Source organism: Condylura cristata, unplaced genomic scaffold, assembly GCF_000260355.1.
Source record: "Condylura cristata isolate star-nosed mole 26May11 unplaced genomic scaffold, ConCri1.0 scaffold00004, whole genome shotgun sequence".
Taxonomy (NCBI): Eukaryota; Metazoa; Chordata; class Mammalia; order Eulipotyphla; family Talpidae; genus Condylura; species Condylura cristata.
This window is the reverse complement of record NW_004567105.1, coordinates 71,251,591-71,263,295: the sequence shown is the minus strand read 5'-3', so window position 1 is coordinate 71,263,295 and position 11,705 is coordinate 71,251,591. Positions and strand designations below refer to the sequence as shown.

Sequence of the window (11,705 nt, the reverse complement as noted above, 5' to 3'; positions counted from 1 at the left end):
ATGACAGGAAATGAAATAGCAAGTCAGTTTGTTTGAACACTGTAACAAATCATAGGGAGAGTTGGGTTGAATTTCCCAGAATTTGCTACAATGAGCCAGGTGCGCTGCATGTGGGATTCCACTGCATGGATTATGGCTACAATCACCAAAGGAAGTTGAACAGGAACAAGGAGTCAGAACAATCAAAGTTCCCCACTTGATAAGAGCTCTCGATTTCCATTTGTCTACTTGCTATAAATAAGGTGACCTTGACCTCCATGTATGAAAAGGATTTGTGATCCTATTGTTCTTTCTGTTTATAGATAAATGAAAAGGAAAGGTGGAAAGTTCTGAAGCAAAAGCAGCTGGACTGAGGAGAAAAGACATGAGATTGGCATGCACTGGGGTATCTGGGAGTCCAAACAGAAGTAAGCCATTGAAGCATCAGAAAGAGAGCCGCTAATAGATGGGCAGCCAACAAATACAGATTGGACAGAGAAATAGCACAGGACTTCAGCCAGCCTCACTCTGTGGTTGCTTGTGTGTATCGTGCAACCAAATTCTTTAAATTCATCTTGGGGCTGGACTCACAATATTTAAATTTGACACTCTAGAAGCAGGTACCCTGATCAGATCAGGTATCTTTAAACAAAGAAAGCTGTCGTAAAACGCGCTCCCTGAAAGTAGTATAATTTGTGATAGGGTGCCACCTAGTGGTCAGTGGTAGATTAATGTTTTCAAGTTGGGGGCTGGAAGTCAAGTTACAGAGATCTGAACTTGTATGTGAGCCACATAGATGCGAAAAGGCTAGACAACACAGGACTCTGAAGGACATTTTGGAGGCCAGTTCTAAAGTAGTGTAGCAGGACCCTCCCTGGTGGCACAAGGGGGTTAAGATGCAGCTCTATGAAGCTACCCACAGCCACTGCAGTTCAAGTTTGAACCCTTGCCAGGGAGCTGACCCACGTGGCGCAGCAGACAGACCTCTCCTGTCTCACCAGACCTCTCCTGTCTCACCCACTGCTCCCCTCAGCAGTGTATTTCAGTAGATTCACCTGTTCTGTTCCCCACTTTGTCTCAGGTGAATCCCCCACACCTCTGGCCTGTATCCCAGTTCTGTATGCATAAATAAATACATCTTCAAAACAAACAAACAAAATGACATCACTGATGGTGTTAACATTGATCACCTCTCTGGGAAACTTTGCCAGATTTCTCATTGTTACTTTCCACACACTGTTCTTTTTTAAAAAACTATATTTTTTATGCATACAAGAACTGGCCACGATCAGCTTCACAGTGCTGCATCCTAACCCGCTGAGCCATCAGGGAAGGGCCCATCGAATCATTTAAAAAAAAGAAAAGAGGACAAACACAAATTCTTCAAAAATTCTAAGCAGTACTCTTCAAACCATACAAGTCATCAAGAACAAGGACAACCTGAAAGACTATCATAATCAAGAATGGCCAAAAAAGACATGACGAATAAATGTAGTATCCTGGACAGGATCCTGGGACAAGCAAGCAGCATTGGGAGAAAACTGATAAAATCTAAAGATAGGGTCCATAATGTACGGAAGTGGTTTCTTGGATTGACAGATATATGCCTGTAAATTAGTAATTAATTAAGATAGTAACAACAGGGCAAACTGGGTGAGGCCTATACAGGAACCTTATCATCTTTCCAACCATTTTGTTGGAAAGCTATAGTCATTCTAAAGTGTTTTGTTTTGAAACAGGGAACCGCAGCAAAGCCTCCTAATGGAGTCGTGGGAAATCAAAGCGAGGGAACAGGCCAAGTGTAAGGCTCAAAATAGTACAAAATTGTCAGGTGTGCTGTTGGGACGTTATGAAATGTGAAGGAAGAGGCGCTGACGGTAAGTATTTTAATCCGGCTAAGCCCAAGGAAATCGCTCGCACCTCGCCTTCAGGCCGCCAGGCGCACGCCCAGCCACGCGCCCGCGCACGTCGGGCCAGACTCGCGCGCACGCGCCGCAGAGGCGGGACACGGAGAGGACGCAGCGTGAGGCGGGGCCAGCCGCGGTTCCCACGCCTGCCATGGCCCCCGGAAGTAGTGTGTACGGGGATGTGGCAGGGTGGAAGCCGCGGATGGCGGGCGGTGGTGGGGCTGTCCCGGCAGGGACGCTACCTCTGTTGCTAGACGACGCGAGCTAGCCTTCGTCACTTCCTCAGCCCGCCGTCTGCCTACTCCCTAGGCCGGAACCCAGGGCCCGGGAGCCAGGGTGGGCACAGGATCGTCCTCCGAGGTCCAGGACAGCGACCAGCCGGGCTGCTGAAATAGGGACCACGCCACCTGCAGGGAAGAACCCGAGCCGAGGTGGGAAGATGGCTGCAGACAAGCCTGCAGGTGAGGCGCCCTGTCCCGAGCGCTGGGGCGGCAGACCCGGTGCGCGGAGATGGTGGGAGGTCCCGGTGGAGACTGAAGGGTCGGGAACTCGAGGGTGATTTTAGTGTGGACGCGCGTTGGTTGCTCTCCCGCATCCCCTCTCTTGGGGGTCACTAATGTAAGGCTTTAGGCGCCAGGTCCTATACTTTGCTACCCAAGTGCATCATGAAGCCTCTACTGACTGCCTCGGCCCCTCGCCCCACAGTATCACTTACATTTATTGAGCCGCTTTGCACTTTTCAACTTAGCAATGGGAAAGGCCGAGCAAAGAAAGTTCACCTAGGAGCGCACAGTTCTGTTAACGTCCCCTGGCTCAGGCTTCACTCACCTGAGCTGTTTTCGGCCACATCAACCTGTCTCTGGTCATCGACGTCCTCTGTAATTAACTTTGAATAAACAACACTTTTTTAAAAATTTTATTTATTTATTTATTTATTTATTTATTTATTTATTTATTTATTTATTTATTTATTTATTTATGCATACAAGACCTGGGATACAGGCCAGAGGTGCGGGGGGGTGAGAGGATTTACCAGAGACAGAGTGGGGAGCTGAACAGGTAGATCTACAGAAGTACACTGCTGAGGGGAACAGCAGAAGGGCCAAGGGAGGTGCCCTGTGCCTTGTGGCTCTCTGTTGGGGGATTGAACTTGTGCTGCAGTGGCTGTGGGTAGCTTCGTGTTGCTGTGCCTGTAACCGCTTGCACCACAAGGGTGGGCCCTAAGCAACATATTTTAAATGGACAGAAAAATAACTGTTTTACCTGTCCTTTCTTCTAATACATTGTGTATAGAATCTATCTTCCCCTAATGCCTGAAGATTAATCTTAATTATTATCTTTATGGATTACTGCCTTATTCCTAGAATCTCTACTAAGAAATATAAATTTCTTCCCTACCTCCTGGGAAGGTCTGATAGACATTTCCTGGGAGAAATTAATGTTCTTTGTGACCTCCAGGTTTTATTGGAAAGAACTTAAATGACAGGACTTAGAAGTGGTCAATGCTTAGACTCTGTATAACAAAATTAGGTGTTTTTTTTTTTTAAAGGAAGAGGGGTGAAGTTGCAGTGTGCAGTAGGTTTTAGGTTCTGATTTCAGTAACTGATGGATAATTTGATTTGATTTGAAATTAAAATGAACCAATCCTGGTACAGGTACAAATGAACAAAATTCTTAGACTATCTCTTCAGTAATCAGCTAAGAAGTAAAACAACAAGGAAAAGGTTAGAAGGTGAGGGTAAGAGCAAACTGAATTTTAGACACAATGTTCAGGGAAAACCTCCAGTGAGGTGTTATTTGAGCCAACTCGTGAATGAAGTGAGTGAGCTATATGAAGTCGGGAGTGGTGGGTGGGGAGAAATTGCCAGGCTTCACCTGACCAGGACTAGATAAGGGGACTGACTTTTTCCTTCTTAATTTAGGACTCTGTTTCCAGATTTACCATTCTACTTACCCATCCCATTGCACTTGCCTAGAATAACCTATGTAGACCTAATACCCTCTTCCTTGTTCAGAAAGCATCCTTCTACTTGTTCATGCATTTGTTCAAAGATCAGGTACCAGACACTGTTGATTATTGAAGAAATGGATATGAAACAGTCTATGCCTTTGAGGAGCTGCTAATTGTTCTGTTAAGAGACAGACCACAATAGCACTCCCAATGAATAAGTAAGATCTGTACTAGAAGAGTAAGACCTAGAGTGATGAGGTGGGAGTGGCTTTTATTTGGTTTTAAGTTTATTAACCAAGTTGAATGAAATTTCTTATCTAAATAAGGTTGAATCTTTATGAAGTAGTGTTTAATGCTACTCCTTTGATTCTCTACTCTTTTTCTCTATCTTTGAGTCTACTACTATGATTCTGACCGTTATCTTCTAACGAGGTTGATTTCAATTACTTAATGTGGTCAGTATCACTGTTAACATTTTTTTAAAAGATTTGTTTATTTATGCATACAAAGCTGGAATACAGGCCAGAGGTGTGGGGGCGGTGAGAGGATTCACCAGAGACAGAATGGGAAGCGAAACAGGCCCACTGACAAAGTACACTGCTGAGGGCAGCAGCAGGTGGGTCAGGAGAGGTCTGCGGTGCATGTAGATCACCTCTGGGGCGGGAATCGAACTCATGCTGAAGTGGCTTTAGCTTCTTAGTGATGTGCTTTAACCCGCTGCACCACCAGGGTGGGCCCAACATTTTTTAAAAGAATTGTTTCTTTATTGTACAATTTTTATTCACTTTATTTATTTTTTGTAAAACTAGGTATAGGCCAGAGGTGCAGGGATGGAAGGGTGGTGGTGAGCGGAATCACCAGAGACAGAGTGGGGAGCAAAACAGGTAAAACCACTGAAATACACTGCTGAGGAGAACAGCGGGTGATCAGGGGATTCTGCTGTACCATGTGGGTCAGCTTCCTGGTCAGGAATTGAACTCAGGCCATCATGGTGGGCCTTGAGTGTGCTGGCACTGAGACTTAAACCCCATGCAGTGTCAGCATCTTTCTGATTGATGTTTGTTTTTTCCTATACAGTCCATTCTTCTTGGTGCTGCCTTTTTGTTTTATTTCTATATTACTAATTGTATCATACAATTTCCCTGTCTGTAAACTCTCTAAGGACAACCCTTTGTCCTCACTCTTTAGAATCATTTTTGAGACTCTTCACAAACTTATTTCCAGCTCACGTTTCTCTGGCAATACATCTAACTCTACCAGATGTGATTTGGAAAGCTCTGTGCTCCTTGAGCACTCCTGAGAGGTCATGCCCCTCCTCCTCTTCTCTATGGCAAGTGCTCACTTCATTCCAAATCTAATTTACATGCTTCATGTCTGAGCTCCTGAAGCCAGTTTCCTTGTCATGCAGGGTCTTGTGTACTTGCTCTTAGTTAAGAAGTCCATGGAAACATTTAAGATGGTAAAAGACCTAAGCACACCTACTATGGTTGAGGAATTAAGTGAAACAGAAGGAGAAATCCAGAGACTAGCCAAGACCAGCTAATGCTGTGAAATGAAATTAATTTAGTCAGTGAATACCAATAAGATATTCTGCCAGTTACTTTAATATTTCAATCCTCATGGAACTTATCTTGTAGTATGAAAGACCAACATGTAAACAAAACAAGAAATAATTGTTATGTCAAGTTGCAATAACTATTGTGAAGGGGAAAAAATTATAATATGATGGAGGAAAACTGAGAAGTAAGGATCCTATTTTGAATAAATTGGGTAGCAAAGGAAAGACTCTAATTTTAGAGATATGTTTGAACAGACACCCTGAAAATAAAGAACCAACTGTGTGGAGGGAAAATGATCCAGGTTGGTGGAATGAGAAATGTACACGTTTGGAGTCTGGAAATATTGCAAAATATTTAAAGAACAGCAATAAGATCTCTTGAGTATAAACACCTTGAAGAAAGGATCTTGGTCTGCTTTAGACCTTGGTCTGCTCCACCTCCAAGCCCTGGTGTGGAGGCACTCACTGCATGCTACGGCTTAGTGAGCAGAGAGGAAGCGTGCCAAAAGAGGAAGCCAGAGTTGTGGCGGGGGCCAGCCTGTGTCAGGCTTGTAAGCCAGGAAGAAGTTTGAATTCATCCCAACTAACGGGAAGCCACTGCAGAGTGCAGAAGGGAATGATGTTGTCTCATGTATGTCACTGATCTAGGTGAGAATTGTTGAACAGTTAGGAGCCTAATTTGGGATCAGCTAGGTTCACCCTAGGTGTACCACTTGGTAATTTTGTGACTTTTTCAGATTTTAAGGTTTTGGGTCTCAGCTTTCCTGTGTGTAGAAAGAGAGTAATAAAACTCTCTACCTCACAGGTTGGTAGGTAAAATGAGATCATCTCTGCTAGTGGTTTTTCAAAATGCTGGCTAATAGTTCTTCTGCCAGATGTAGAAAAGAGGCAGATGTGAGAAATGTTTAGGGAGTAAGTAAAATTAGCAGAATTTGGTGACTGTCTAGTGGGTGAGCAGAAAGACTTGTTCCTTGGCAAAGATGAATCTTGGGGCTTTTTGTGATTGGAGGTACTAATAACATTCTACTTTATTTGCCCCACAAAGTTGTAGGTTGTGAGACTCAGTGAGGTAAAATATATACATTAGCCCATATTCTCTGAGAGGCAAAACTCAAGATGAGATAAAATATATTCTCTGGGAAATAGAACTCAAGACACTTTCTTTGGAAAGGTGCAAGCTCAGGGTGGTGAAATGAGGGAGAGACAGAAGTAAAGCAAAGGAGGATGCAACAAATTACAACCCTGGATACTATTCCACCTTGAGCTGTGAAGACCTGTCAAGTCACTTGCATATGGGGTTTTTCTGAAAGGGATTTTAGGAGTAATCCCACTTTAGATAATATATATGAAAGAAAGAAGGATTAATTTATCTGTCTAGCTCCTTCCATTTCCTATTTTTGAGTTGGTTGAGGCTTACGCCATGGGGAACTAATTAACCTGTACTCCTAAATTGCATGACTACAAAGTCACTGACCAACTAACAGTTCTCATACCCTAAGTTGTGTTTCAACCAAGTTGTAGAGGGGAGGGTGTCCCATATGGATGGGAGCAACAGAGATAAAAGGGGCATGGAAGAATTACATGGTTTGTGTTCCTAGATAATACAAGCAGTGTTGTTAAGACCTATCATTTTTTAGGAAGAATTAAATGGTTTGTGTTCCTAGATAATACAACCAGTGTTGTTAAGACCTATCATTTTTTAGAAAGAATTACTTATACATTCAAGAACTGGGTACAGGCCAGAAGTGCAGGGGATAAGAGGATCCACCAGAGACAGAGTGGAGAGCAGAACATGCAGATGTACTAAAATATACTGCTGAGGGGAGCAGAGGTCGGGACAGGTCTGTGGCACCATGTGCGTCACCAACCTGGACGGAGATAGAACTTATGCTGCAGTGGCTGTGGTTAGCTTCATAGTAAAAGACCTGAGCACACCTACTATATAAGAGGGTCTTAGCCCCCTTACACCACCATAGAAGGTCCTCATGAAGAGTTTTGATAGGTCAGGTACATTACTGAAGGATGGAAAACCACATGCAGTGTGTGAGCACCTCAACTATATGGTATCTTTAGTATTTTCTGTGTGTAGCTGCAGATTTCTTTAAGCCTTAATGTTTTGGTGTTTCTCTTGGAAAAAAATTCTTGAATATCATTGAAAAGTGTAGCTTATATGGAAGCTTCTCCTCCAATCAAATTTGAATTGTTAACATTCTGTATTGGAATGTGTCTGGATTTTCCGTTAACTGAACTTTTTCAGTTTTGGAAAGCAGTGTGTTTCTTTTCTACTTCATTCAAACCTCAAGGCACTTGTTTGGTTAGAAATGAAGCCTGTTGGCCTAAAGAGTGTCAAGGTTTGTGCATCTAAGAATTCTGTACGCCTAGAAGGTCAGCCATGTTCCCTGGCCCAGACTAGAAGGAAGGTCAAACTGATGGATGACCGGTCATATACTCTTTCAATTGGCAATGGAGACTACTTTTGGTCAAATAAAGACACATTGTGGAATTATGTACAGATGCTTTCTGGTAAGAAGCTAGCAGTTATAAAAATATATATATTCTTTTTTTAAAGATTTTATTTATGCATACATGAAAGAACTGGAATTCAGGCCAGAGGTACAAGGGTGAGAGGACTCATCAGAGACAGAGTGGGGTATAGACGGACTGACTGAAATACATTGCTGAAGAGAGCAGCAGGTGAGACACGAGAGGTCTGCTGCACCATGTGGGTCACCTCCCAGGCAGGGATCAAACTCCCACTGAAGTCACCATGGCTAGGCTTAGCTTTGCAGTGCAGCGCTCCAGTCCGCTGTGCCACCAGGGATTTTGAACATTTTAAGGTTATTGGTCCTTACTTCATTATGTACCTAAAAATTTTGCAGAACAGGTGGGTTATGTTGACTCTAGTGGACAGTCATGTAGGCAAACTCATTGTTACTTTTTTTCTTTTTTTTTTTGTTACTGGCTTTCTTTATAGAGAAAGCTGTTTAACACTGTCTTTTAAAACTGGTAAATTTCTCCATTAAAATGTTAATTTTCCTCCTCCCTTTTAGGAATCAATTTTTGTTTATTGGTATGCTGAAAAGGACATGAAATAATGTATAGCGTTTCCCCCAAACATGTATTCATGTTTCCTTATTCAACCTCATAAGGAAAAAACTATTTTAATTGACATTTGCCAGATGTCTCCTTGAGCTAGGCCCAAAGCAATTTTTTGTTTGTTTTCTTTTTTAAAAGACCTTTATAATTTTGGTGAATGGGAAGTGGAAGGAATTTAAGAGTAGTAACTGGAGAGAGTGTTGCTAAAGTACCTGAAAGCTATTATATAAGGAGCTTAAATGAGTTTAGGAATCATAGCTTACTAATAAGTAACACATACATACATATTGAACTTACCTTTATTTTTTATCTTCATTTGGAGCCTTTCCTCCTGTAATTTCTTACAATATCACATAAAATTTTCCTTATTTAACTTACACGTTTTTTAAATCAAGTAATATTGCATAATATGGAACATTTCATTCCATCCTTCTCTGTTTTTCTTTTTGTCACTGCTTACTCACCACCCCTTTGCCTCTTCTCTTGTAACTACCAAGTGTTCTCATAATCCAGAGTATATTTTTACTTTGATTTGTTTGGCTTTCATTTCTATACATATGTACACCACCTATGAGTGAAATTGTTTTTTGTCTTTCACTGCCTGGCTTCTTTTACTAAGCATAATATTCCCTAAGTAATCCATATTTTCGCGAATGACAGGATTTCATCATTGCTGTGTAGTGTTTATCCATCTGTCAGTTGATGGATATTTAGGTTGTTTCCAGTTCTTGGTTATTGTGAATAATGATGCAGTAAATTTGGGGAAGCTTTTATATCAGCAAATTAGTTTTGTTGTATTTTTGGAGACTGGCATAGTACTTGAATATTCTATGGGGAGAGGCGATCTAATATTTTAAGAGCCCACAACATCCTGATGGACAAAGCTATAATCCTTACACAGGAGATGGTTGGGGTTTTCATTGTGCTTCACCACAGCCAAGGGAAACATTTCTTTTAGCATTTTGGAGGAGTATAACACTAACTAGCTCTGAAAGAGCTTTAGTTTCAGCATCTTCATTAGAAAAAGAAAACTAAGGACACATTCACTGCATAGCTTTTATTTATAAAAAACTGTAAAACTGTGTTTTTGCAGATCAGGGAGCAGAGAAACATGAAGGGACAGGTCAGTCTTCTGGGATCACGGATCAGGAGAAGGAGTTGTCCTCCAGTGCTTTCCAAGCCTTCACGGTGAGAATTGGTTCCTCTACCTCCTTTTTCAGGATCTATCAAGTATGAGTCATTTCACAGTGAATTTTTTAATTTATAATGTTTGTTTTGTAATAATGCAAGCATTAAATTTCAAGAGTAAGTTCAGTTTTAAAGTAAAAAGTAACATTTTAGAGTTTAAATGTGAAAGAAATGGAAGTACTTTGAATTTCTCTCAGGTTTTTATGTTTTCATAAACATGTTCTAACTCTCACATTGTTTTTTTTAAGTCCCTTAAAAATGAGATTTATAAATATCTGGATCAGTTTTTTCGTTTCTCTTCAGTTCTTCTAAATGTACTTTCAAAAAGTCAGTCAAAACTTTTTCTCAAGTATAATTTCTCTGTCAAGCAATATAAAAGAAAATCTTACTTTATTATCAGACTATATGTAGGTAAGTGGAAAAGCTTTATTTGTGTGTATTTGATGTATATTTATTGGAAATTAAAATTTGGAGTAATTAGTCATATTATCTTTCTTGATTCATCTATTATACCCTGTTTGCAATATATACCTATAATATATCACTGTAATATATATTAGATTTAGAGGTATTTTACATACCACTATGTATCTATTGATGTGTCTTAATAGATGCAATATACATATATCAGTGTTGGAGTTTGATATTTAAGAAATAAATAACCATAATTTCTTTCCATAATTTTCTAAATATAATTTTCCCCCAATTTAGTTCAAATATGACACCACGATTTCTTAATTGATACTATTGATTAGAGTGATCACTGTCTTTTTTTAGAAGAGTTTTTCAAATAAAGATGGGAAATGCGCGTATAATTCTCAAAGCCCATATGTAATTTTGCTTGTGTATGTGTTTTCATTTTAGGCAGGAAATTATGACACCTGTCTGCAACACCTTGCCTGCCTACAGGATATAAACAAAGATGATTATAAAATAATTTTGAATACAGCAGTAGCTGAGTTTTTTAAAAGTAACCAAACAACAACGGATAATTTGAGACAAACTCTTAACCAGCTGAAGAATCAGGTGATACACGAATAAATGAGCCATAAAAATATAGCGCTGATTTTCTAAATTGTTAAAGAAAAATAGTTAAGGAAAATAAATGTGATTTCTTGTCTAATATTGATAGCACGTTTTCTAATATATGAGACACTTGTCTATCTTAATTTTACTTGCATAAAATTATTATTCCAGGAAATGAAAGCTACATTGTGTGATTTTATTTTGTTGTACTTTTAGCTTGAACACAATAGATTAATGCACCAAATTTAAATGAACTTTGGAGTTCTGAGAAAGTAAAATATGAACAAGCATAACTGCTAAATACATTGTTAATTATTATAGCATTTTAGATCAGGGAATGATTCATTGATTAAATGGGTAATATTATTATTTATATATAATTTCAGACTGGCCTTGATCATTAGTCTGGTAATAACAGCTTTTATCACATCACAAGGTTAGACCTTTGGTATTCCATAGTGCTAATTACAAGGATAATGCTGTTGAGATCAGCTAGCAAACATTTAGCGTTTGGTGTGTACCAAGGCCCTGCTGACCACCTTGTCTACAGCAACTCATGTTTTCTTGTAGCCCCATGACATAGTTACTGTATTTTGTCCTTATCATACAGATTTGAAGATTATGGTAAAGTTAGCCTATGTAAATTGTCCAAATGCAGAAAGCTTTTAAGTAATGAGAGCTACATGAGGTCAGCTCAGCTTGACTTTAGAGTTTGCACTTTTAAGTACTGCTTTCTTCTGAAGAAGTTCTTTCTGAGCCCCTGTCCTGTTATTCTTAAGAGTACCACTACTCTGTATGTTATCACCCAAAAATGTGATATTGTCAAAAATAAGTGACCTCTTGAGGTTCTTCAAAATTATTTACAGGAGTAATTTTTCTTTTTTTAAAAATAATATAACAGTTTTTTTACAGCATTTTGTACATTTGTTTTTTTCATCTCAATTGTAATCCCCGTGGGTTTCCCATCACCGAGTCACCCATGTGCCATCACTGTAGTCCC

General features: G+C 40.0%; 1 protein-coding gene across 2 annotated transcripts in view; it reads left to right on the top strand.

The window, feature by feature from the left end:
• The first annotated feature begins 306 nt into the window (after positions 1 to 306).
• CNOT10 (CCR4-NOT transcription complex, subunit 10) overlaps positions 307 to 11,705 on the top strand; it is a 47,158-nt gene continuing 35,759 nt past the window's right edge. The window contains exons 1-5 of one of the 2 annotated variants that reach the window (XM_004676348.2): positions 307 to 407; positions 1,719 to 1,856; positions 2,196 to 2,347; positions 9,585 to 9,679; positions 10,544 to 10,705. In XM_004676348.2, coding sequence (XP_004676405.1) covers positions 2,326 to 2,347; positions 9,585 to 9,679; positions 10,544 to 10,705 — 279 coding nt within the window. In that variant the 5' untranslated portion in view covers positions 307 to 407; positions 1,719 to 1,856; positions 2,196 to 2,325. Of the gene's footprint in view, positions 408 to 1,718; positions 2,348 to 9,584; positions 9,680 to 10,543; positions 10,706 to 11,705 lie in introns of both variants that reach the window. The other variant, XM_012720510.1, reaches the window with a different exon arrangement.